The sequence below is a fragment of the Dromaius novaehollandiae genome, chromosome 2 (assembly GCF_036370855.1).
Source record: "Dromaius novaehollandiae isolate bDroNov1 chromosome 2, bDroNov1.hap1, whole genome shotgun sequence".
In the NCBI taxonomy this organism is placed as follows: Eukaryota; Metazoa; Chordata; class Aves; order Casuariiformes; family Dromaiidae; genus Dromaius; species Dromaius novaehollandiae.
Genome location: NC_088099.1, coordinates 22286472 through 22313922, shown reverse-complemented (window position 1 = coordinate 22313922; position 27451 = coordinate 22286472). Strand labels below are relative to the sequence as shown.

Here is a 27451-nt window from a genome sequence, read left to right as displayed (position 1 = left end):
TTTGGGAAAAAAAAATTTCTGTCCTGAAATGGAATTCTGTTCCATTAAAACAAAATGTGACTTATTCTCATGTCTTTGGGATTCTTCTGATCTTCTAAACACCCCCTTTCTATTATTCAGGCTGCTCTGTCCAACTATAAGTACTGATCAGTCCTGTTTCATACATTCTCACATAAGTGACTTCAATGTTGGTGTTTTACTGTGAGTTCTAAGTGTATCAAAAATAATCAAATTAGTTTTCTTTTAAAATCATTTTGTCTCATTTGACATTACACAGTATGATGCGAGTTGTCTCAGCATCTGCAAGACACAGGAATTCAGTATGACTGTATTTGCAGCTTTCTTCTCCCGTTTTAAGACCTAGAACCCTGCAGGATTCCCACGTCTTCTCTTTTGTAAATTCCTCAGTTCATAGGATGTGATGTTGCGGCCACCAAGTTCTGGACTGGGAAATGTTCCCTGGTGGAATCACTAAGCATCATTTCTAGATCAGCTAGCAGGAGATCTGGTGTTGCGGCCACCAAGTTCTGGCCTGGGAGGCATTGCCTGGTGGAATCACTGAGCGTCATTTCTAGATCAGCCAGCAGGAAACATCTCTCAGAATCACTAGGGCCCCTTTACCTTTCAGACACAGAGCACTGAAAAACAGCCTTCAGAATGGTTTTGTATTGCTGCGCAGGAATTTTCAGAGTGGTTTGTAATTTCAGTATTTTTGTACTTCCAGAAAAGTGGGGTTTTTTTCAGTCTTTCTTGTCTGATCGTTAATTGATGTCTGTCAGATCAAAATTCTGGACTTGCATTGATGTACTGTATAAAATGGTGAATGGGAACTAACCAAGCTTAGCTGTATGCTATTTCCTGCAGGCAGCTTAGCTGGAAGAGTATGCATACCTTTTTGTAGTCTCAAAGAGAGGTGTTCCTTCCTAGTGTGAATAGCAATGTGAAGGAGATCAAGTTCCAATCTGTCAATTGTGTATCAACATATGCAGCTAGGTCTCATCCTTACCACTCACACTACTGTTCGGAAGAAACCTAGTTCTGAAGGGGTTGTGCTCTTTTTTCTGTTTTTCCTAAGAAAACAGAACAAAGTAGTTGGATGCCTGCCCTTATTTCAGGAAAATTCATCAAGATAAAAGAAATGAAGTAGAAAAGTTTGACCATTTCTAGTATACTAGGGTAAAGACTTTTCCTCCTGGAAAAAAGAGGTGGCTAGGATATGATAGAGAAACAATGAATCACCAGCGTCTCAGAGAAACTACATAGGGCGTGATTATTCACAATAAAGCATGAGAGGTACTCTGTGAAATTATCTGGCAGCAGAATTAATTGGACAAAAGGAAATACTATTTCTTTTAGAAACAGACAGGACAGTCTGTTGTGCTACTTGTTGCCAAGGGATATTTTGGATACCAGGAAGTATGAATGGGATCGATAAGCAACTCTTCGAAATATTGAAAGAGAGATCTGTCAAGGGCTATCAAGCCCAATAATGAGGCTCTAACATCCAATTTGTGATAGGCTGCCAAAAGCTTGGGACTCACCACTGCATATGTCTTTTGTCCTCGTTGTGGATGTAGCTGCAAGCCACTGTGAGAGAGACACTGCAGTTGGCTGGACAGGTGACCTGATCTCTGGTGTGGCTGTTCTCATGCCATGCAGCAGTGTGCTGCACACAGCTTTAGGTGGCAGTTAGGCACCTCACCAGTTATTGCATCAAGAGACTTACCCTTTTTGATATTCTGGCTATGATTTCAGATTTTCTGCAGTCACTTTCCCCTTTATTGAACAGGTTTATTGTTGTTAAGTGCTATTAGCGTTCAGGCTTTGTTGGATCATCTGCTACTTCTGTGTTCAGGGCCTCATTTTCAGGGTGTATGCTGAGATACCAGTTGAACTTTTTTTAGTGTTTAGTTGGTCATATTCATACCTTTCATTAGAATCTGGTGTTGAAGCAGCTCTCAATTTATCAAGGACTTTTGAAAGATGTTTACTACATCTATTATGCCTATTTGCAATCACTTTTCCATTTCTGCTTTTGATCTATTCCCTGATATTAATTTCCACATGAGGGTTTTTTCATCATCGATTTCCACTCAAGCAACAACTTCCTTTTCAACTTTCATTATATCATTGCTCATCTTCCTTCTCCTATTCTTTTCCCTTGAACTTTCCAGTAATTTGCTGGGATTTTGGGGGGATTCAGGGATTTTTTTCTCTCCTGTAAATGTTACCATGTTTCTGTTATTCTTGCTCATCCAGTTCTGCTCCATATGTTTACCTAGCTGTGTTTGCTGCAGCGTGGTAACTTTCTTTCTGGGTGTTGCCTGATTTTCTTAATCTTTGGTCTATTTATTGGCTTCTTTCATCTCTGACACCTGAGTCAAGCTTGCATTTTTGTATTCTACTTTTAGTTTTTCAGTATTACTCTGTTTATTTCCTGATCTCTGCTAATAGCCAGTATTTTCAGCTTTATTTTCACTATGACAATATAAAGCCCATGGTTGTTGGCTGGCCTATACAGCTGGGTATATTGTTGCCTCTCGAACACTTTATTAATTGATAGATTAATTTTGGCAGGGATAAACTATCCAGTTTTTTTAATCCTTCAGCGATGGTCCCAGGGTTTAACCTACACACCTGTGTCATCTAGTGGTTTAAATAAATAAATGAATAAATAAGAAGTGTTCCTGATATTTGACTCTTAGGTCCTGTTAGAGTGTGTCCTAGCAGGCTGTGACAGGTAGAGATGGGCTATTGTATGTTTGGAAGCTGTGCCAGAGAATGTCCTGTGATCTCGGGCCAAGTCGTATGGATTAGTTCGTATCTATACTGTTGAAGTATCAAAATGTTTTGGTATGGCAGCTATAGTACTTGCACTTGGATGACCTCGACTCCCTTTTCAGGCCTTCTCCTCATGGCCAGGATGAGAGCTTGCCTTGGAGGGCTATAGTGGGTCAGAGAACCAAAGCTGGTAGTGAACTTTGTGTTGATAGTGAAGACTATTCAATACCTACAGTATGAAGTGAAATGCAGAAAACTTGTCTTGAAAACATGCATTGTGCAATGCAGTGTATTGGAAAGGCAAAAAGTAGTGTAACTTTTAAAAAGTGATTTTTAAACCTTAGTGTTGTCATTTTTGACAGGTGGATTTCATAGCATAGAAAACTATGTAAAAACTAGGAAATCATACGGGAAGCCAGGAAGATACCTTGTTCAGTGTGCAAGCCTTCAAGAATAATGGCATGTTTTTAGCTTGTTTGTTCTTTGGGAAACAAATTACCCTTTTGTTCAGTGTTTGTAAAACACTTAACCTTATGAAACTATACCCCACTCTGTGACAGTATAAATTATTTATTCTTTGCATTACTGTGTTATTTTATTGCTATGCAGGGGAAGACTCAGTCATAGTGTATGCACAAAGAGGACCAAGGTTAAGGTTTTCTGAACCACCTGAACACTGCCTTTTCCTGTCAAAATTGTATTCTTCATTTTGTATGTATCACTTCCTTGTTGTTATCTTTTTTGTGGGGCTATAGAGAGGGGTGGTTTTTACCTTTGTTCCAGAGAGGTATTTGCATGCAGGAAACTCAGAGGAAATGCCACAAGGTAAAAATAACCTTCACACATACCCACAAGTTGTCAAATACTGCCCAGGCTTTGTATGTGGAGAAAGTGAAATAATGAAAGATAAACCCACAGCCCACTAAGAGACTGGCTAACAGCTGGATTGCTTGAATTTGAGGGGGAATCTTAGAAAGGGGGAATTTTGCTGTTCTGAAAATTAAGAGCACTGTCATAAATTTGGTATTAATATTACCATTTTACTTACCAGGAATAGCAAAACAGGAAAATGACACTTTGCAACAGCACTGAAAGATTAAAGAAGGAAAAATGGTGTATAAATATTGTTCATCTTGAAACTTATTATAAAATTTGGCTATAGACTGCAGTTTTAGAAGATAAAGAAAACTGTTAGTGACTTTTTTCCCTTTCTTTACTAGATCTAGAAAGCATCTTTGAAAAGGTATTGAGAAGATCACAGGAAAGCTGAAGTACTTCACTGAAAGATTATTTAAATCTCCTTCCCTGCTGCTGCGCTTTAGCCACATCATCACACACAGATTTTTTGATTTTGAATAGTCTTTCTGTGTTCATGTTCATTTGCAGCAGAATTAATGTCGAAATTCTATTCCTGATAAAGTAAATAGGAAAGCTCTCACTGTCTTTAAGGAAGACAGGATTTCAAAGCAAGTTATATATTCTGATGATAACTTTATACAGTTCTTTTCTTTCTTTGAGATTTTAAAGCTATGTGCATGGGTGTAGCAGCAGTCAGACAGCCTGCTTTGGATAAGGAAATGTACACAACTTTAGGCAAAAGATGCTTGCTAGTATTTGCTACCAAACAAATAATTTACTCAGTTGCTGGCACAATATTTACATAAACATTTAAAAGGAAGGTATACACTTCTTCTATAAGTGTATACTGTAGCTCAACATGGAAGAATTGTCTTAGCAGTAAGCACTGTATAGATCAAAAGTCTGCCCATGCAGGCCTTACTCAGCTCTTCTGGATAGACTGCTGTGGAGAAGTCTTTATGCAACATTAGGGATGAAATCTTGATGTGCTCTGGAAGAAAGGATACAGTACATAACAAGCCATTGTGGTCCATGTGGAACATATCTTTTAGGACTGTAAGTCCCAGAACTGTGGCACAGTAACTCAGGCAGCAGTCTGCAACTTTTTGTTTGTTTGTTTTTTTAAGGTATATTGTGCGTCATAGGAAAGCTCAGGAAGTGTGGGCTAGATGAGTAGACAGTGAGAAGGACTGAGAACTGGCTGAATGGCAGAGCTCAGAGAGTTGTGATCAGTGGCACAAAGTCTAGTTGGAGGCTTGTAACTAGTTGGGTCCCCCGAGAGTCAATACTGGGTCCAGTATTGTTCAACTTATTCATCAGTGATGTGGATGAAGGGACAGAGTGCACCCCCAGCAAGTTTGCTGATGATACAAAACTGGGAGGAGTGGCTGAAATACCAGAGGGCTGTGCTGCCATTCAGAGGGACCTTGACAGGCTGGAGAGATGGGCAGAGAGGAACCTCATGAAGTTCCACAAAGGCAAGTGCAGAGTCCTGCACCCAGGGAGGAAGAACCCCATGCACCAGTACAGGCTGGGGGCTGACCTGATGGAAAGCAGCTCTTCAGAGAAGGACCTGCGGGTCCTAGTGGACTGCAGGCTGACCATGAGCCAGCAACATGCCCTTGTGGCCAAGAAGGCCAGTGGTATCTTGGCTTGCATTAGGCAGAGCATTGCCGGCAGGTCGAGGGAGGTGATCTTCCCCCTCTACTCAGCCCTGGTGAGACCACATCTGGAGTACTGGGTCCAGTTCTGAGCTCCCCAATACAAGAGACATGAACATACTGGAGCAAGTCCAGTGAAAGGCTACTAAGATGACTAAGGGACTGGAGCATCGCTCATATGAGGAAAGGCTGAGAGATCTGGGGCTGTTCAGCCTGGAGAAGAGAAGGCTGAGGGCGGATCTTATCAATGTGTAGAAGTACCTGAAGGGAGGGTGTAAAGAGAATGGGGTCAGATTCTTTTCAGTGGTGCCCAGTGACAGGACAAGAGGCAATGGGCACAAACTGAAACACAGTCTAAACCTGAGAAAAAGCTTGTTTACTGTGAGAGTGACTGAGTACTAGGACAGATCACCCAGAGAGGTCATAGAGTCTCCATGCTTGGAGTATTCAAAAGCTGTCTGGACAGGATCCTGGGCAGCCTGCTCTAGGTGACCCTGCTTGAGCGGGGCAGTTGGACTAGGTGATCTTTAAAGGTCCCTTCCAGCCTCAACGATTCACTGATTCTGCGTAAGTGAATCTGTGTCTAAACTGCTAAACCCCCATTATGCAAGATCACCCTAGCTGCAAAAACACGCTTAAAGTAAAGGAATGGTGATGAAATTCCACCTGAAAATATTTCAGGATACCATAATGATTAGGGTTACTAAAGGCTGATCTTGAAAGAATGTTATTACTATTTCCATCACTTTCCTGTTGCCACACTATAACTCACCCACTTCGATTTGTATGTACCCTTGTCCAAATGTGTGCTACAACTTTGGGTCCAGCCTTAGGGTCCTTAAACTGTCTAGTAATTGCAAGACTATCTGAAATGAGTGATGGTCTTTAAAAGTAAGCATTTGTAGGGGGACAGTAAGTTGTCTTGTGTCTTAGTTGTGGAAGGAGATAGTATTTTTGTGTCTCCTCTTTGACTAAACAATAGATCTGGTCTTGCCCAGGCAGCCATAGATGTTTTAGTATTGTTAGTGAGTATGTCCTTATCAGCTAAGTACTCTCACTACCTAGACATTTTAAAAAATAATTAAATAATCATCATCCATCCTCATTAAGGAATGAAAATGTTTGCAAATTTTAAATATTATCAACAGTAGAATTGCTAAAGGATATATGTGCATTTTGGGGCCCCTGTAGCCAACTGAAAAAACAGATAGGAAATTAGATTAGTTTTATGAGAGACTGAAAAATAGCTGCAGAATTAAATTTTTGTTCTCTAGCTAAATGAGTTCTTTTAAATGTCTACACAGACAGATGTATCTCATGTCTTCTCTTGTAGTTTTTTTTTTTTTTTTTTTTGAACATTTCATCTTTACAATTTCAGATGGGTTCCTTTTTAAAGTAATCTCATGAGGAACATTCCGGCATAATCTTGTAAAGTAGAGAAGTCTTCTGTAAATTTTCATATTAAGATGAAGTCAAAAGTAACCATGACCTTAAATTAGATTAAATATAGATTTATCATTATAATTACCAGATAGATGCCTCCCAAGTGGACAGGCTAACCATGTTATTTTATAAAGCTAGAATATCTCAAACATGTAGCAGCTGACTATATGCTACTTCTACAATAATTCTTCCAATCTTAATATCACAGAGTGAAAATAGGGTCTTTTCTCTTGAATAATGTTTTGTGGCCATAACAGAGCAAAGTACTGAGTGCCAGAATATGTAAACAGTTATTAACATTAAAAATGTGAGTAATCCCAGGGGATCAATGAAGTTATGAGTCTGTAACAGGAAAGAAATGCAATTCTTCCCTGCTCTTTAGAGAAATGCTTGGAAAAATACCATAAATCAGCATGAAAGTTCACAAGCTGATAGTGAAGTGTGATAAAGTGTTTAACTGGACTAGAACTTTTTCAGTACCTTGGCTTTTTCAGTACCTTGTAAAGCTGAGCACAGTAAAGCATCAGATATTGGTCACAAGACTCTTAGTATTTGATTTGTATATCCTTAAGGTCACTGATATAAAGTCATTTGGATCCCTGTGTGAAAGGACATTATTACAACTTTTAAAGGTGCAGGGAATTTGATTCTAATGTATCCTTGATGGAAATAAAAGAAAGGGACTGAAGGGCTTGGAAGATGGGCAGTGGAATCTAGAGCTTTTTACTTGTTGTATTACAATTTTGTAGTTGCCTCATGTTGGTTATATGTCTAATACCTGATGGCCTGTCTTTAGTTGTGCTTACTTTTAGGGGCAGATAGGCTTCACACTAGTGGAGTAGTCCCAATCCCCAAGTCATTCAAAATAGAGGACAGGCTATGGCAACCTTTCTTCCAGTGCACCTAATTTTTCTTCCAAGGGAAACCATAGCATGGAAGGTTCAGAGGAAGAGTTCAATGCCATGTAATCAGGATGCAGCTACTGGACACCTAGATTAGAAATCTGGGAAATACTTTGAAGTCCAGCAATATAGATGTTGCTTAGATGACACTTAATAAGGTGTCCACCATGAAATCCATTAATTAGCTGTCATTAGCATCTGCTTGATGCTAATAAGTTCCTTCAATGGCAGCTGAGGAAGAAGGGGAACAAAACTGGGGAGGAGTAAATTGCCATGTTCAGACTCAGTTATCAAGGAAGCCACTAAGGCATCTTTGACATGAACTAATAACTCAAGAAGTCAAAAAGAAATTCAAAAATTTCAGATTTTTTATTGTTCAAAGAAACTGGTTATGCACTTCACTTGTTAAGTAAAGTTTCCCATTTTTTGTGTACTGAAATATTGTGGTAATGCTCATGCACTTCTGAAAAAACAAAACTAAAGTGAAAAATTATTATGATGTGATTGTTGGATGAAGATCATCTTGATAAAGCATTGCCGAAGGAAGAAATTTTGAGATGGATTTTAAGCAGCTAAAAGTTCTATATTTTGTTTGTCATTTATCTGTAATTACAAAAGTGCTGTCATAAGAAATTGTTCACTTTTCTGGATGAAAAGTGAGGAAATGTTTTCCTTTTTATATATATATCTTTCAAAGCATATCATTAAAAGTTTACTGTAGCAATACAGTGAAACATGTCTTTTTCTATGCTGAATCTGCTTTCAGTAAGTTATGACAAAGGTTTTTGATGACAAAAAGTTATTTGCACTGTTCTCCAGTTGTGTGGTTTTCTCTCCTCTTCTTCAAATCAAATCATACAGTTCCTTGGCAGAGATAATAATAAGAAAATCCTAATCAAAATCAGGAAATTCTAACTAACGATAAAATCGGTAATGTGGTTGGAACTTCCTGAGATATACCTTGGACATACTACTAGATAAACATGTGAGAACTGAGATCACTCTTACTTCCTAGATGTTCAGATATCTTCAGGATTTTGAATACCTCACACTTTTGGAATGAATTCCATTCTATCTTAGATTATGTTCGTATGGAAACTGAAGTTTTATTTTGCTATACTTCAATGGGAACTGGCTGGTGACAAGTCTGAGGTTTATTGTAAAAATGAAACATTTGTATAGAACAGTATTACGCATTGCAATATTTTTTCTACTACCATTTCACCCTTCAAAAACCTGCTTTGTTCAAAACCGAAAGGGATCAGTCCTTTTCTGTATACAGAGTGCCTGTCTAACACATTTTGCTTTTTATAGATTTTTTCCCCCTCTTTTATATAGCGTACTTTCTAGCTAGTACGTGCTACCTTTATAGCCTTCATTCAGACTGAATCTGTAAGTTCTGAAAGCTGGAGAAATTAAGAACTATTTATCCTCATTCAAATAATAAATGAGATGTAAAATGAGCTTCACGGTAGATGAGTTCCCTGGAGGTTGTTTAATAATAGCTTATGAAGTTTGCAGAATTTCAGCTGGCAAATTAATTTAAGTGGTCAATGTTTAGCCAGGGTTTCAGATAGACTAAGTTTTATACTGCAGCACTAGTACAAAAATTGGTCCTGTTTTCAATTTTAAGCTATGAAGTGCAAAACAATATGCTTTTCATTTTTAAAATCTATCAAGAAGTCATAATTTCATTTAGATGACGCCTCCTTAATGTTGATTAGAACCATGCTTGTAGTTCTTGACTGTTGCTGAACAGTTAAGTTAATATGTTAGAACACAGACCTGCACTTTCTCTGTTACTTTTTCACTGTTACTAATTTAGTTCATGCTATATGCCGAAGTGTCAGACTTCCTGAGTAACTGGCATATGAAAAATCTGATTTTTAGATTTTGAAAGTAATATATTGTCATCATAATAACAATAAAGAGGTATTCTGAGTTTTATTACCCATACAGAACTGTGTCTGGCCACTTCTGTCTCTGGATGTTGTTATACCCTTAATAAAAATACTCCTTTTTAAGGTGCAGGAGTGCTACCTCTTCCAGGAGAAGGTTGGTGCAAAATGATGAGTTAGAACGGCCTCAGGATGTGTGAATGTCACGGCTGGGAAATGGCAAAGGGAACTAGAGAGAGAGAGAGAGAGGCCCCTCAACCCACTGATGTAGATCAGTCAGCGCACAGCACATTCCCTTATTTAAAATAATGTGGTTCTGAGGGGGCTCAGTTTTGTTTTGGTTGCTAGCGATACTGACAAACTGCTGTAGTATTGCCCCCATTTTAAATTAAACAGTAAACAAAAGACTGGGGTAACAGTTTAAAGAATTTCTGTGGATATTCTGAGGGAAAAACAAGAATCCCATACTGAGATGATAGGATCAGTAAGCGACATCATTGCCATTTACTGGTGTCATTCACTTTAGGCACATTTTGTGCTAAAATAATGCATCTTCAGCAAGTCTGCAATAACAGAATTGTATCCATTTTCTTCACTATTATGATAACTCATAATAGTTATCATTGTTCAAGACTACAGCTTGCAGTTCTTTAGTCACCAGCAAATCAAAACTGAGTAAAATCATCTTTTTCATTGGCATCTGTTTTGTCTATAGAACATAATTTATAAATAAAACATAACTATTTTTTTATTTACTCTCATTGGCAATGTTAATATCAGTAACTAAGCTCTGTCATTCATAAGCATTTGCAGAATAGCAGGAAAAACTTTGTCACAGTAAACATAGTAATATTGTTCTCTTATTTTTAAGGTGTTAAAGCCATTTTTTGAACCTTCAAATAATTTTTCCTCATGTTACATATTAATCTTTTGAACTGAGGCTGATAAGGGCTGTGTGTACACATCACACGAACATTGGTTCCTAGCACGTAGAAGAATTCTCTTACTTCGCTTGCTTTCCAGTTGCTGAGTGGCCTGGTTAAAGTACAGGGCTGATTTCTGAAATTGGAAATCATTTGTAGGCGTTAATGAACTATAGGACAAAAGAGATGCTAAAATGTAAAATCCAAGCATGTATTTTTGAAATGACATGTGATCTAAGGATGTTGTTTGGAAAATGTCAATGACATTTAATCAAGACAATTAAGACAGCTATTTACAGAGAAGTGCCATGTGTCTTTGAGTTACGAGCAGTGTGTCATTAATTGTTGAAAATAAATGTTCTTCGCAAATAAAATTGCAAATAAGTACATTATTGCAAAAAAACATTAGAATCAAGAGTACTGTAAAGCAATATTGCAATATTTTTGTCCTCCTTTATACTTCATTCCATTGTAAAAATTGTCTGTTGAATTGAGCAACAAACAATGAAAGATTTATTTGACATTTTATGCTGCATTCCAGAATGATCTGGAAGCTTGAATGTGTGTACAGTTGGGGAAGGTATGATATAAATAATTCTTTAAAAATTGGCAAACACATGACTTTAATATTTTAACCCCAGTGGGTCAGCAAAAATACTTATATTTCTCTTTTTAAAAAAGTGTTTTGAGGAGGCTTTTTTTAGGAACAGGGTTTTATAAAGTAGTTAAATTAAGAACATATTGAGTAATCTGTCCCTAATCATCTGCTAGGATTGTGACAATTCAGCATCAGTCAGAAGAAAAGACGTTTATTCTCTCTGGACTCTCTGTCATCCAGAGAGTATTTTACAAATACTAACCTCTCCCATTCCTTGGCAATAGACAATAATGAGAAAGTAAGTGTATATAGTATTGGTAACTTTAATGACTATTTAGTCTGTAAATATATATTAAAATATTCTAAAAAGAATATTTTTCTTTAGAGAGTTCCAGAGCATATCGGTAATCTGCTTGATTATTTTCACAGCAGTGGGATTCCTGCATGGGTATATAATTCATTCAGATGGACATTATTATAATTAATCATGATTAATGTTATTACAATAAGTACCAAAGGACCTAATCATAATATGCCACTTATGATAATGTCTTGCCATCATTTTATATCACAATGATGTTTCAGTGGATTTACACGACTGTAAAGCCAACCATACTAATATTATAATTCCCTGTGATTAATGTGAACACCAGAGGAAGCTGATAGTAATTAGTCTTCTGTAAAGTGTCACTAAATACAATATTTAAGTTCATTTAAGTTCAATTTTAAGTTCATTTTAAGTTTGAAACATAGTCGATGACTCTTCTATCAATCGATGTAAAATATTTAATGAGAAGCGGAAGTCTGCTGTATGCTGAAAAATGCTTTTGTAATTATTGTTTCCCTAGATCTTGGTGGAAGGTACTGTAGGAGATGGTTTCACTGGAGACATTGGGATTGATGACTTGTCTTTTCTATCGTGTACTCTTTACAATGGTGAGTAAGAACAAAATTAAAGTTGAGTGCACATCTCCTAGCAGTGAGCTGATTCTTTGCTGTCATTTGTGAGTATTGGTACTGGAAATACAAACCAGATCAAACTGTGACTCGTGTCCAACAATGAAATCCAGACTTTGACTTGTTTTTCACCTTCCTAGACCCCCTTATTTGTGGTCTTCCCTGCATGCTCTGGAAAGGCAACAGCGTGAAGCAGTTTCTGCTGTTCATGTAAAGTCCAAAAGAAACTGTTAGCGTGGAAGCTCTCTTTGGGATCTCAGTGTAACTTGGTTTCTAGAAGGAAAAATAAGCTTAACTGCATGTAAGCAAACTGACTTTTCCTTTAGGAAAACCAGTTTGATACAGCTTTCCTCCTCTCCCCTAATACTTCTTAATGTTTTTGCAGTGACGATTGCTCTCACATTACAGCACACAAACAGTTCAGATAATAGGGCAGCCTGTCCTCCGAAGTCATTACTACCTAATATGATAAAATGTCTACAGAATTGTAAAATACTATACCCAGAAATGCTGTATTCCAAGACACCAAATGATTTCCAACCTGTCATGTTTCATCATGGAGTGGATTTTAAGACCACTAGTGTTAGCTGCAGCAGACGTTACAATGTTATATATGGTCTGACAGTTGATGTATAGTCATAAGACGGCTGCAGAACAGCAAACACAATTCAAAACATTTTTCTTTCTGAAAATTAGTATCTTAGCATTAGATCTAAAACATCCTAATGCACATACATTTTGTTTCTGCTATTCCAAAAACTTCCTATAGGTGTAATTAGTTCTATTAGGAATGTCAAGTGAACGTGGCATGTTTCTCCTGTAGATAATTTTCTCCCATTTTGGCAATTTTATTTAGTATATAACAACATTTATTACAACTCTTTGAATATAAACTCTAATTCAAAACAAATTTGGTGAATACACAGTTAGTGTAAAATGTCTGGTAGTGGAGGAAGAAAATCTTAGAAAGACAGGTTAAAAAAAACCCTACTTATTTACAAATGAGACATGAAAATAGATTTTTAAAAAAAGAAGAAAGATGCAAAGTACAGATGGTCAGAGTTTCAAAGTTCATATGTAAGAAAGAAAAGGTTATTTTGTTTAGAAAGATGAAAGTCCTCCAGTGTAATGATAGATGAACTGAATAGGAAATAGTTTTGTGTTCCATAAATTTTTTTAAAGACTTTTAGTATTGAGAGTAATTTATGAGAAATTTCGAGCTCCTACTGCCTCTATTTTATCACCTCTGCTTCCTCCACAAAATAAAAATCCCCACCAATGATAAAAGAGTTAGAGACTGTGGGAATAGCCTGCAAAACAGGCAATATAAGCAGTGTATTCTACTGGGTTTAATAAGAATTGGATCAGAGACATAAAGCTGGGCTCTCACGTCTCGTCTCTGCGACCTGGAACTCAGCGCTGGCTGCCCAGCTGGAATTGTTCCACTTTGAGTAACAGATACTGAGCAGGGAGAGATTGCTTGGATCACACGGTGGTAAAGTCACACATATGTAATATTAAAGATGTAGAAACTTGCACATTTGTTTTCGATACATCACTTGAATGCCCTAACTACAGGCTATACAATGACACTTGCTCTGGCCAAAATGGCGTTTCGTAAGTTGTACAAAATGCAGTATTTCCAGAGGGAAAAAGGAGATGATTTTGTCCACAGTACTTATGGCATTTCAGAATTTCTTCTGTTGCAGTGAATAAGGCGCAGGGACCTGAACATGGCATCCTTTCTACTCCTGGAGAGTGTACAGCCCGTGCTGTGAAACCACTCTGGAAATTTCTTTCCTCTCACTGCTTCCCTCTCCAATTTATACCCAAATTTCCATGCTAGACCTAGGAGCATTTCACTAAAACTGATCAGAGGAGGATTCAATACATCTAAAAATTTTTAATGATAAATACTGTATTTAAAAACTTGTAACCAATAAGGTCATTGCTATTACTGTGAGTTGTAGATTCATTTATTTTATCATTCAGTTATTCCTTCAGACGGTTCCTCCTCCTAAATCTCTTGTTTGAGTCTTAGGACATTATTAGTATATTATTTATTTGATGTCAAAGATGTGGTTTCTGCCTTACAAAATAGAAATATGGCTCCTGCTCCTAGGGAATTTATAATCAGTCTTAGTGCTCCAGATCTTAACAGAAAAAATGATTCCTCACTGGCCCACACACATTTTATATCAAAAGTCTGCACATACACTTTTTAATTAACTCAGGTGCATTACTTAGGTGCATTGTGCACTACAGCTAATCATTTCATTAGAGATTAAATTTTAAAAGGGACTTATATAACAAAAAGACCTTTTATGGACAGTGATAGCAAAGGTTTTCAAGGAATCAGGGCTAGCCTGCAGGAAGGTGCGCAGGAAAGAATAAGAAGAAAAGGTGATGGATTAGGAAAAAGCTGTAATGATGTTGAGTGAAACAGAAAGTAAGTGGTAGAACAAGATAATGACCTCAAAATACTTTTTTCTAATGGAAAAAAACTATTTTTTTAGTAATGAAACGAGAATGTAAGAAGGTTACATAGTAATTTCCAGTCAGTTGTAGTAATCAAAGTGTTGGAAAAATTCCATTGTCATCTGAATAATGTTAGCCTTGCTTCACAGGGGAATTTTTTTTTTTTTTTTTTTGTGATTGTTTTACCAGTTTCTTTTGTGTTAGCTTTTTGAAATGACTGGCCAATTTAAGCCAAATTTGGAAGACAGGTAAGAGGCTCAGATAAGTTCTGTGAAGTGCTGATGAAATGATGGTTGATTAGCGTGACCAAACTAGTACATTCCACTGGGGAAACTCAGCTATGATACATTCAGTTCAGTTCTTTCTGGGTGGCATTTGAGATATTCTACTTGGCCACCCAGCCATACTTCCAGTAAAGCTATACCCGTGGGTGCAGGGAGTGACTTGGGGACACATTGTTAGAAAACTAGGCTCCCTTAATTCTGTAGGTCACTTTTTTTTTTTTTTTAAAGGAAGCTTGCCAGCAATCTCTACAACTCCATCAGGAACTTCAGTTCCTGCCACACTCCCCATGAACAACTGCACAGAGGAGGAGTTTGTCTGTAGAGCCTCTGGCAACTGCATCCAGATGATCCAGAAGTGTGATTTTAGGCCTGACTGCTCTGATAAGTCTGATGAAGCACCTTGTGGTGAGTGAACTAAATCTTGTACTTTGCTATCTTACTAGTTTGTGGATATTAAACATACTGCTTTAACTACTCTATAGTTACACTTACCATTTGATATTAGCACCCAGGTGTTGTTTTTCATGTGATTTTGCTCCCCCAAAGCTAGCATTCTGCTTTTAATATGGGAATCAGAGATGTTATTCATTTTCTGCCTTCTAATGACAGACTTGACATTTTATGTTCCATTTCAACTTGCTATTGCAATAGGAAAAAAAATCATCAATCCCCCAGTGACTGGTAGCTATACAGAACAAGTTCTAAAAGTGAACATAGTTTCTCAAAATGACACAATTAAATTTTTCAAATGTTCACTAGTCCAAAATGGAAGGGAGAATAACTGTAGTTTCATGGTTGGGATACTCATCTGGGAGACTTGGGTCCACTTCCTGCTTCAATGAGTATTGGAAGTATTTTTATACAAAGAAATTGTGAAAATCAGCTGCAGACATAAGGATGCTTTTGTCATCAGCTCTTTGTTCCTCTGACAAGACTGATTTTGCTTTGAGGTCTATGTCTAACTGCGCTGCAAATCCTGAATCGATGGAGGAACCTAGCATTAGGTTTCTGGTTTCCTGGGAGAAAATCCCAGCTGCTTTGCTATGGCTAGAGTATGCAGCATGGCATACTCTACAAAGAAGTCAGTGAGTTCCAGCCTGTAAATTGCTAAGAGCTCTGCTAGTCAAATAAGAACACTGGAACTGGGACAATGGATATGGGCACCACACTTAGTAGATGGCTAAGAGGTTTCTTAATTGCTTCTAAGTCACCACAGTTCACACTATAGCTTTTAAGTAGAAACGGTTACTGCCTTTTTTTTTTTTTTTTTTTTTTTTTTTTTTTTTTTGCCTAAAAACACAGTACTTGAAAATACTGCTGTTCACAAGCTGATTAATGACGGGGACAGACATCTAGAGACAGTGACCTCATCTGCCATTGCAAGCTAAACCATTCTCACTATGATCAAAACTCTGCATTCATTATACACTGTGTAGGGAACTCCAATCTTCTCTCGCAGGGCTGAGGACTCAGCCAGGCAGCAGGGAGTCTAATGTTACTTTTCTTATTTCTTCTGTGGGAATAACTCTGGAAGAAATGAGGCTGATTTATAAATATTGATGGGTAATTCCCTGTAGTGTGAATAAATACCAGCCATTGAAAACCTGCATTGAAAAATAAATGGAAAGTCTTTTGGAGAGAATATTTTTTCCTCAGAAATTTACATTGTCTTACAAAGTATCATTTCCTTCTGAAAAAGAGAACTACTATGGAGAATACACCTTTAGGTACTTGGTCTGTCTGAAGTCTGCAATCACTACAGCAGCAATGGCAATTTATCACTCTAATGACAGTACTCGAATAAGAGTTTAGTATGTCCTTATTGAGGGCAGAAATATGTTCTCAGGAAGTGGTTATGCTCAACCTCAGTGGCATTTAAAACGTAATTTTATAAAACATGTAAAAAAAGGTAAAAACACTTAATACCGTGTCACTCATCAAAGTCAGGAAACATCGCACATCTTTATATGGATAACTAGTCAGATCACACTGGTGGCGATTTGTTTCTTTACTGAAAATTTAAAAGCTATAAATCAAAACTGTTTTGACATCCCCTCCCTCCTTAATCTCCCATCTGTGGCCTCCAGGAGAGGAAGCACAGGACACATTCTATTAACACAGTATAATTTACTCATACAGAAATTACCTCAGCTACGCTAGTTTTTGAGCTTCATGGGTTAGAAATACAGTCTCATTTCTCTGCATAATTCTCACAGCAGTCACTTAGACTTATGTATAAAAATATGTTCTAAGGTTCTGGAAAGTGGCAGGAGTCATTTTGGATCAGAGGCCAAGTCAGAGTTTCTGTAAAATGTTCAGGAAGTCATTCTAGAGAATAATTATTCATTAAGTAGCAGAAATGGAAACTTGGTTTTTTTTCTGAATATCCTTGCAGGGAGGTTGCATTGTGAGGGAGAGATATTAGTAAGCTCACTTTCCTTGTCCAGTCACTCAGGAACCAAGAACTGAGGCACGAGCAACTGTTTATTTATTAACAATTCAGTACTTGACAGCAATGTTAAATAGCCACATTATTATGTGGCTTTCAGCTATTTTGGGGACTGCTTGAAATACTAATTTGCTTTTTTTAGTGTTCCTGTGAAGGAGTTTGTGTATAATGTACAACGAGTTGCTAACGTCATCAGACTGTAGGACTGAAGAAAGAATCGTGCAGCAGCTATCAGATTCAGAGCTGGTGAATTTTATATGACATTTCAGTGTATTTCACATGACAGGTGATTTGAATGGCCTGAAACCTGGTAGCTGCATATGATGGTAGATACCAAGGTTTAAAAGACTTGCTATATTTCCAAAGATAGAATCTGCCTCCTAAATAAGAACATAAAGAGCACTGTTGATGTTTTATCTGTAAAGGAAATACTATGCCTACTAGTTTGAATTAATTTTTATTGCCATGTTGTTTATTTTGTCATAACATCAATTGATGATTCCATTTTTTTTATATAAACATGAAATATTCACTGTTCATCTCTAAAGCTATGGAAGTGTGCAATTTTGAAGATAAAACCCTGTGTGGATGGTATCAGCCAGCCTCAGAAGAGACATCAGAAACTGGTTCCATCCATTCCACAAATATATTCAAGTGGGAACTTGGAAGAGGAGCAGATCTCTTCCCTGGGCAAGAAGAACAGAGCCCGTCAACTGATCATACTACGTAAGTAAAATTTTTCAGTTATCTTTCTTGGACTGTTTGTGTTTAACCACATACGAATTGTCACTGGGAAAAACTCAGCTCAGTTCACAGTATTGAAGCAGTTTGCTGATTTATTAATGACATGTAATTAACTGACAATCAGTGGCCTAAATATGCAGCATCGATATCAGCAATATGACAGATAAACAAAAATACTAGATACTTACAGAATTTTAATAAACAACTACAGATTTCAAAACACCCTTCTATAAATAATCCCCCAAAGTTCTAATACCCTCTGCCCCAGAGCAATATGTGTGCAGCCCCTCTCCCAGAGGACAGGTGGGATACAAGCACACCCCGATGCCTTTTGTGAGTGCGAGTTGCACATTCCTCCTGTTTGGAGATGTAGCTGCTCTCGATGTGTATATGTGTTACTGCCTACAACCTGCTAATGCACATGCCATGAGAAGACACTCCTCCTTGCACCTGTACTCTCAGCCTGCTAGCTGGATGCAGCCTACTCACAGTGTCCAGTGGGGAGGGTGCTCTGTCTGGTCTATGCAGTGGTAACTTCTGGAGTGTCAAAACTAGGTTTTGACTGCTGCTGTTTCCAAACCAAGGTCTCTCCCCACTATTACAAATATTCATGGTTATTTTACACTTCTATTCAAGCTGATTCTATCTTTGTTTTAAAGCTTGCTTTGTAATTCTCTGTTTCTGTTTAGCTTGGCTGATGGTCATCACCACCATTAACATAATCAGTTTTGGGCAAATGCCCTTTCGGACACTTCCATTCACACGCACAGTGTACACTCCCTTTCTTACCAACTACTGTTATCCAGGCCATTTTGCCAAGGGTGGACAATACAAGTACCCCCACAATGGGTCTTGTGAATTCTACTATTATTTAATAATTAATTTAGTGCAGTTCTGAAACAATTGTAATTAGAGTTAAACACAGTTTAGTGGATATTTGACTTTTTCTGATAAATTATGTCATATTACTGCCCTACCAAGTCTTTCATAGTATTGCTTTTCTGTCTCTAGTATTACTATTTCCAACAAGATGTAACTAATTGTTATTCCTTGCAAAAATATTACTTCTAAGATCATTGATGGAAGCTGTGACTTCTTGCATCAATAGTCATCTCTTAGAGTGCATGGAGAACAGAGCTGGGTCACATTATTCTGTTGAGCACTTTCAATGAGAAGTATAGATATGATAATGCTGGAATATTTTGAGTTGAAATATTTCAAAACCTGAGCTGAAGTTTCTTAAATATTCATATGACTCCTTTCAAAATGAACAAATTGATCATACTGAAAACTAAGACCATATGTATTGCCTTTTCTGTCAATATGGCAAAGCTACCAGCATACTGTACTTTTTTGTAACTAACAATATCTGAAAGTTGTAAACTTTTTAGCAAACTCTTCATGTCTAACACTTCAGTTAACAAAGTGAATGAGTGTTTTGAAAACTCAGCCAGTGTGCAAACTTTGTGTATCTAATTGTGACTAGATACAGGGAAATATTTGCATATGTACTTTTAACGGCCGACTTCAAAATTTGATTCTAATTGCATTTGCATATACTGAAGAGAAAGTATGATAATTTTTTTCACTGTAAAGGAAACAAACAAAAGGAATAGAATAAGTCGAAAAATCTACAGTCCATCTGAAAAACAGACTGTGCAGAAGGCAGCTTGGAAGCCTGGCAATTTGAGTCAACTAGCTCACTGTGTAGAAAACAGATTGCTTAGTTTTTACCCATTCTGCTCATTCTAGTATTTTCAACAATTGCAATAATGGTTTTTAAGTTAGAATTTAACCTGATACTAGTAGCCTTGTCAAAGCATTTTCATTTATATTGACTTTTATTGTTGAAGGAGGAACATCTAATGCCTCAGTGTTAAGAGGTTTCTGCTATCTCAGTGAAGATTTCTAAATCAATTTTGGATTCTCTGTAGTCTCTTTATGATAATTACTAGCTCCTCAAAAATTTTCATTTGATTGAGTCAAAGAAAAAGAATTAGTTTTTCTTCATTGAGGTTTGGCTCTATCTGTTTTAAAAAATATGAGAAATACAGTTTTAAAAAAAGGAATTAATGCAATTTATATTCAGATAACAGTTAAGATATGTTGAATCAAAATCATAATCCATCTGTCAGTGTCTGCTTCTGTCTTTAGTGCCAAAGTTCAGATGAAAGTATATGGAAAAATAATCTACGAACATACATAGCCATCAGAGTAATTTAGTTAATACACATTAATATCTCCTGAAACAATGTATTGATAAAGAAAGCACACTGAACACTGTGTGTTTAATGAAACTGAAGCAAATATTGTAATACTTCTTTGGGGAAAAAATGGTGTGAAAATTGTGATGAAAACGTAATTCCAAGTTCTGCACAATTCATTTGGGAAACAAATGTATTCATATTACTTGTGTGTCCAACTCAAATATGTAGCTGTGAAATACTAATTACTTGCAAGTATAAGCTAATTGTCAAAAGTTACCTGCAGGATGATTTCAGATAACTGCCTGTAGTCCACTTCAGATAACTGTAATTTAATCAAAACTGTTTTTGCACAAAAAAAAAAAAAAAAAAAAAAGAACTTACTCAAAGTATTTTTCAACTGTATATTGTATGATGCCAGAGAATGGGATTCATCTTAAAATGAAAATAGATTAATCTGTGAAGAGGTTATTCCTTGTTCATGAGAAAGCTGTTACCAGCACATTTGCTTTCTGGAATTCATACTCTTTTCTCTAAAACAATGACATCAATCAAACTTATACTAAAAAATCTATATAGTATAACTTTTATCATAGTGAAAGAACTTAACACTTCTTTGAAGCATGGTTTTTTTTAGAATTTTGAGTCCAAGAATTTGATAGTAAATATAACACACTCTGATTTAGTGCAAGAATTCCTCCCTACATATATGGTGGTTTTCTTTGAAACACCTTTCTGATCTCCGTGTCAAATTACAGGTCTCAATATGTGGCTTGTGGTTTGATATGTTAAGCACCTTTGTTCAGTTTCAGTTAGCCACTGAAACTCAGTACTGTATTTTTGTGCCAAAGTTTAGATAGGTTAGAAAATTTTGTCTCTAGCGCTGTACGTTAACATCCTTGGATCTAAACCAATTTTAAATGTGTTTAGGAGAAGGTGCTGACCCTGAGATGTCAGCTGGGAAATCATGGAAGATCAAAGAATCTTCCTCAAAGAGACTAGGCTTTCACAGTAACAGGTGAAAATAATTTTGCATAACAACTTTGGCATGCCATACAATGAGTAGATAATGAATAATGCAATAGAGATATAAAGCAGCAAATCTTTATGCTTTGGTGATATGTATGCAAATAATGATTATGTAAATATAGATGAAAATAAAATGTGTAAAAAGAAGAAAGAGTGATGCTTACAATAGAGAAAAATGAGTCTTAAAGAACTGTGATTTTTCTGTCCCTCATAGTGCAGAAACCTTACTTAGTTCTGTAACTAAGCTGCAGGAAGGCTTGAGCATCTACAAATGCAAACCTCTGAATGAACACTGGTCCAAGGGCAGAAGAATGCAGTTGAGGCACTGGAGTTTTTTTTATTGTATTAATAAAGTAAAATAGCTTAACTAGTGTAAAGTAATTGCATATAAGCCTACTTTTTATATAAATTTAAATAAGTTAAAATTTACATTTATTAGCTATTTAGCACTCAAGATTTTTTTTTCTGAATCTTGCCTCTGGATATAGCCCTGACTCATCTGCTCCCCAATTTTGGTGTTTTCTGATCTTGTAACTTCTGCTTAGCCTAAGCTTAGCCTAAGCTGAACTGTCCTAAACTGCCTGAAGCAGTTACTCATATATTATATGTACTCAACTACAACTTGTATTCTTGTGTTATTCTATCTATAATTGCTTATCACATAATATTTCTTAGAATAGCTGATGCTAAATACTATATTCAGGCCTACTAAGGGAATTAGGATTTAGTGATTGGTCTACAAGACATGTGAAATAAACATAATATTAAAGTTTTAACTAGGCTCTAGAAGCATAATCCTGAGCCCAAAACACTGAAACCCCCCCCAAGTCTATTGGCATCCAGCAGTTAACTGTCTATAAACACAGCCAAAGGATGGTTTCTGTAACAGGAAATAACTCTATTATATCCTTTGGAAAGCTGCCTTCTAAAAACTTTCTTCTACTTGGTTATGGTATGACAATTTTATTTTTTGATTCTGAGTTCTTTATGCATGAATGTTAAATGTTTGTGGGAGGTGACTATATAAGAGAACTTAATTTTTTGGAAATTACCAGTGTTTCAACTTAAGTATCACATATTGCTTAAAGTGAAGATCTACATTCCTGACCACCATTTACTTTCAGTTACTTTTTAATTACTTGAAAATCTTACAGAATGCTTAAATTTCATTGAAGAAAAGTCTGTAGTATTTTTTGTTTCTTTCTAGATGTTAAATAAAGGTTTGAATTATTGCCTGTTGAAAACTTATTAATAGTTAAGCAGTTAGAAGGGTTCAGTGGAGAAAAACTTCCTGTGATACATGCAATAGAATTAATTAGATTATTGGAGTTCATATCATCATTTAAGATTACTGAAAGTTAAACATTTTGTAACATTTTAATTTTGCATACAGATTCTTTTTCTGCAATATCTTCACAGCTGCAATTCTTTATTCAGGATAAAGCCCTACTGAAGCCAATGAATATGTTATGTGCAAGTCATTCATTGCAAGACTGGGGCTTCAAAAGATCTGTTATGATCTTTATTATGATCTATAACAGGCTGTCCTATATCATATGCAGAGTACAAGGAATCAAACTATTTCTGGTGCAGACATTGAATATCTACCAAACACAAATATTAAAGAAAAAAGTTAATTTTTGTCTCATTTTTTCATAAAGCTTGTCATGCTCTGGTGTACTTTTTTCAGGTTCATGGACATTATGTGTCTTCACTGCTCGAACATTAAGCCGTTTTCCCTTCCTGGTCAGAAATTTTTTCATCAGCTTCTTGTGATTTCCCTAGGCAGATGCAATGCTGAGGGAACTACTAAGGTTTTTGTTTTTTACAGAAGGTTTAATTTACACTTTTACGAGTGCATTTCTATATTGTTTCTACTCTCTTTTTCAGTAGTTGTTCCCCCCCTTATAGCCATATTTCAAGTAAATGGAACTATAGGCACAATGTGTACACTACTTTCCCATTTATGGTTGATCCAAGAAGTTACATTGGATCTTATATTTACATACTAAAGATTAAGCCTAGCTTATATCTTTCTCCATTTCCTTGAGAATACTGCCATAATAATGACTTTTGGAGGCTTTATATTTCTATTGCAACCTTTGTCGCAAATGCCAGAAAGTGTGAAAGGTCCTTTTTAAAGACTTGAAATACAGACTTTTACTTTTATGTCTACTTAAATTTTTAGCAGAATTTCCATATCATAAGCGAGAAATAATAGGAATCAACATAAAATGAAGCTAGAATGATGGAAAGGTCAAAGTAAACAGTTTACTACCATTTTGTGGCAAATATAACCGGCATTAAAATACCAATATTGTACTCTGATGACATAGTAAAAGACAGAAATTACCCCAATCTGGATCATTTCTCAAAAATATGGCTGTTAGGAAGAGAAGTGGGAGAGTTTTAACTCTCTCTTAGCTTATGAGACAATAATGTCAGAGTGTTGCTCAGAAATCTTTTGATGAAATATTTTCTAAGTAGAAAATCCCAGCTAAGCTGAAACTGAAATTTTCCTGAAAACATCTGAATTTTGGCCAAAATTCTGTCAGGTGATTACCTATATTCTTGGAGGAGAGGGAATAGAGAGAGAAGATACTGACCTCCCTCAGCCCCACTACCCCAATAAAGGGTTCATGAGATGTGGTAAACACAAATTGAAGCCAGTGCCTTGACCATTTCAAACCATGAACTTAAGCTTTGATGGCCTACATTCTTCTGGTATGCTCTGTATCTCATGATCCTGCCACTTTTGTCAGGAGAGTGCTGTTTTTCATGGCATCTAGAGCCCTACTGTTTTTGGCCGTTAGTTTGGGAGTTCTGTGTGCGTGGAAACCTGTAGTAGCCAAGTCACTGACCAGGCAGACTCCGACCAGATTGTGTTGGAGAGCTGAAGAATCATGGTTTAGATGCATAATAGCTCCAACATGTCTGTGGGTCTCTGACTTGCTGTATAAGTGCTGCACAGCATTTATGGACAGGAAAAACAAAATGAATATGGGAGCTGCTGCTTTTTGGATTTTGAACTTTCTAGTATAGTGTGCAGATCACTGGGGTGCTTATTCCTCTGAGGAAATTGGAATTTTCATTCTCTTGTTTGCCTCTCTTGTTTTCTCAATATTTTTGAGAATTGGAAAGAAATCAGAACTCATTAAGGAAATGGAGATGATGTTTTGCAACCAGATTTCATTTTCATTCTAAGTGCACACCAAAGAGTAAAATGCATTTTATAAGTCCTTTTTAAATCAGAGATTCTCAAACATTTTGCAGAAGTTACATAGATGAACTGGCACATTCGAAACCTGAGAGATTCCTATGTTATTTGAATTTTGAAGTTAGGTGTCCATCACTAGATTAAATCAGATCTTTCCCTCAATGCTAATTCCCAGTTACCATATTCAGTTCCCTTGTGCTCTCCTGAATGCTTGAAGGGGGAAATACAGCTAGGATACTTCTGTGTATGCCTGTTCTTAGCTAACTGCCTGTTAAAAGCCACTTGCAATATTAAATTGTTAACAAAATTGTAGTACAAAAATGTAGCCCAGTTGCTTATGTTGAAATCTGTACCTCCATTATAACTGGATGGGGCACTGAAAAAAAAAACCACATTGAAAAGGGCATTTACCCTTTGAAATTAATTAGGATTGCTGCAGTGTTAAAGGAATTTCTGTATATAGGAAATGCTTGCACTACAGAACTAAAATTAATTACTTTCAAAGGGTAAATATCAACCTTTTAGTGACATCGACTGTGGCTGCCAACATTTGAAGAGGCTTTCCATGGGCTAATTTTCCAAACAAGCCTGGGATATTCCAGCCTTCCTCCCTGAAAGGGCAGCCTGCATATGATTCTGAATTTCAGCCCTTACATAAGCACTATATGCAAGGCCAGGTTTGCTTGCTCTTATATATGTTGAAAAATATCTTGTTTAGCAGTTGTTCCCATTGCCTTCTGGAGGTTTCATTTAAAAAAAAAAAAAAAAGTAGTACAAAATGAGGTGGGGAGTGCTTTTTTCGAAGCATACTAATGGGTGTTTTAAAATACGTATTGGCCAGTTCTAAAGAAATCTTATACTTTTACAGTCACAGCTTGACAGACTGAACAGAGGATTGCATATATGTTAACTGGCTCTGCTACAAAAGACATCCATAGAGGGTACGGGCACTCTAGCATGTCGACCGTATGTAAACAGAATGATTTCTTATTGCTTCCTCCAAGTTCCTCCCACCTGCAGCAGCGTGCATTTCCCTGTAAATCTGCTGGAGGTTGCGCTGCCGGCCAGTGGAAAGAATTCAAGAGAGAGAGATTGCTTTGCCCTGTGAGCAAGTTAATGTCAGCCGCATGCACTAGAAAAAGCTTTCCTCTTAACAACCTGGATAGGCCAGAAGTATTTCTGTCTTGCAATGATAAGTGCAAAGACTTCCACGATAGGCGTGAAGGTTATGTGTACAGGAATGCTGTACACATTTATCTGGCCCCTTTTGGTCTCTATATTTCCCTTACTTCTCCGCATTCTCTTAATGTTCTTGTAACCACATACTCCCCCAGTGTTTAATAGGATAGCACTCAGTCAACTGTATCACCCACAGGACTTTAATAAGGGTTACTATTTTTAAATTTAACTTTATGGCATGTAGTGAAACAAGGGCAAAGCAATTCCCAATAGCATCATCTTTCTTAAAATGCAATATGGGACCAGAAATACCTAGATGGGGTGACATGATTTTGGTCTGCCTTTGGGACAAAGACGGACCTGACAGAACACCAAATGAGAGGTGGACATCTGCATTTCCTCATAGTGCTGATTGTACTCCACCCGCTGATTCAAACTATCTCACTAGAGGCCTGAACTAAATATGGAATATTATGGGAAGTCTGAGGGGTGTAAGTGCTATTGCATTTCAGACCCCATTATCATTCTGCTTCCTAGTTTTTACTTAGCCCTCTTGAATTTTGTTTTAATATGCTGCTGACAGTCTTAGGCCACTGAAGGCATGAGTTCCCAGTAGCAGAGTAAATTCTGAAATCTGAAATGTTTTTGCAGGCCTTGAGAGAAGCAGTATTCTTTTACATCCAAGTAAGACTTGGGCAGAAAACTCAGAGCCAAGGACAAAATAACCCTGAAAATTACTATATTGAAATAGCAGCCTTTTCCAGCAGAAAGAAGAGCAATAAACTAGGGGATAATAAGCAATAAACTTAACAAAGAGTTAATTGAAATACCTGTAACAACGTGACTGTCACTGTGTCACAATGTCTGTGACTTTCAAAGGATCATAGCTTTTACTACATGCAGCCAATTAGGAAAAGCCATTTTAATAAAAATGTGTCTTATTTAGTTTGAGATTATTTTTACCTAAGTGTCCTAATGTTTGCATACGTTTTACTCTATTTTGCACTTGATTTCTGTAATAGTTCACTTCTAAATATTTAGGCTACTATCCCAAGGGTGATGTGAGTATATGCAGTAATTATAAAGATGTGAATCATCAGGATATAGTGATAAAAGAAAAGCTTCAGGGTCACTTCTCTCTTCTGCTTCTGAATGAGAAGAAAAATAAAGTCACGAAGAAGATTCACTTTTCTCCAGACCATTGCTCTTCCCCCTAGAATACCACCAGACTGACCCCTTTTGGCTTTATAAGCAATTCCCAGTGATTTTGCTTGTAATTTTCTGACCTACACCAGGTGAAAGTCTGGCCCCATATTTTAAGATGTATTTTTCAAACATTTTTCCTCCTTCATAATATCTATTTGTATGTAGTTTATTAACAGAAAACGTTACTATAAACTGTTGGGAATTTCTGTTATAAGAAAAGAAGATAATATTTCTGTAGAATAGCTTGTTATACTTTATGGGTGGCAGTAGAAATGTTAACTCTGATCATGACTACTACTCTCCTGCAAGTATTTGATTTCCATCTAAGACTATGTGCATGGGCAACTCATCCCACACACTACTGAATTTTTATGTAAGAGTCTTCATTTTTCCGTTGTGAATCATATATACCTCATGTCTTCCAATTAACATGTAAGAAACTATCTGCAAAATGACGTACCATTTCCTGCATAAATATCTTCATTTTATGGAGCCTTTTAGTGCTTTCCTTTAAATTTAAAGTATAAATTATTAATATTTTAGAACAAAGAATCATTTTTTTCTAGCTAACGAGAAGTTATGGGGATAATTCACCCTTTTTACATTTGCAGAGATTTTGCACGCACATCTTTACCAATAT

The 27451-nt window shown here is 36.7% G+C and overlaps 1 protein-coding gene across 3 annotated transcripts in view; it reads left to right on the top strand.

The window, feature by feature from the left end:
• The window catches only part of MALRD1 (MAM and LDL receptor class A domain containing 1), a 286556-nt gene that overhangs the window by 81066 nt on the left and 178039 nt on the right, over positions 1-27451 (top strand). For all 3 annotated transcript variants that reach the window (XR_010387580.1, XM_064505959.1, XM_064505958.1), the window contains exons 19-21: positions 11913-12000; positions 15012-15188; positions 17781-17958. Coding sequence is in view for 2 of the 3 variants with exons in the window: in XM_064505959.1 (XP_064362029.1) it covers positions 11913-12000; positions 15012-15188; positions 17781-17958 (443 nt within the window). In the remaining variant the exon portion in view is untranslated. The remainder of the gene's footprint in view (positions 1-11912; positions 12001-15011; positions 15189-17780; positions 17959-27451) is intronic.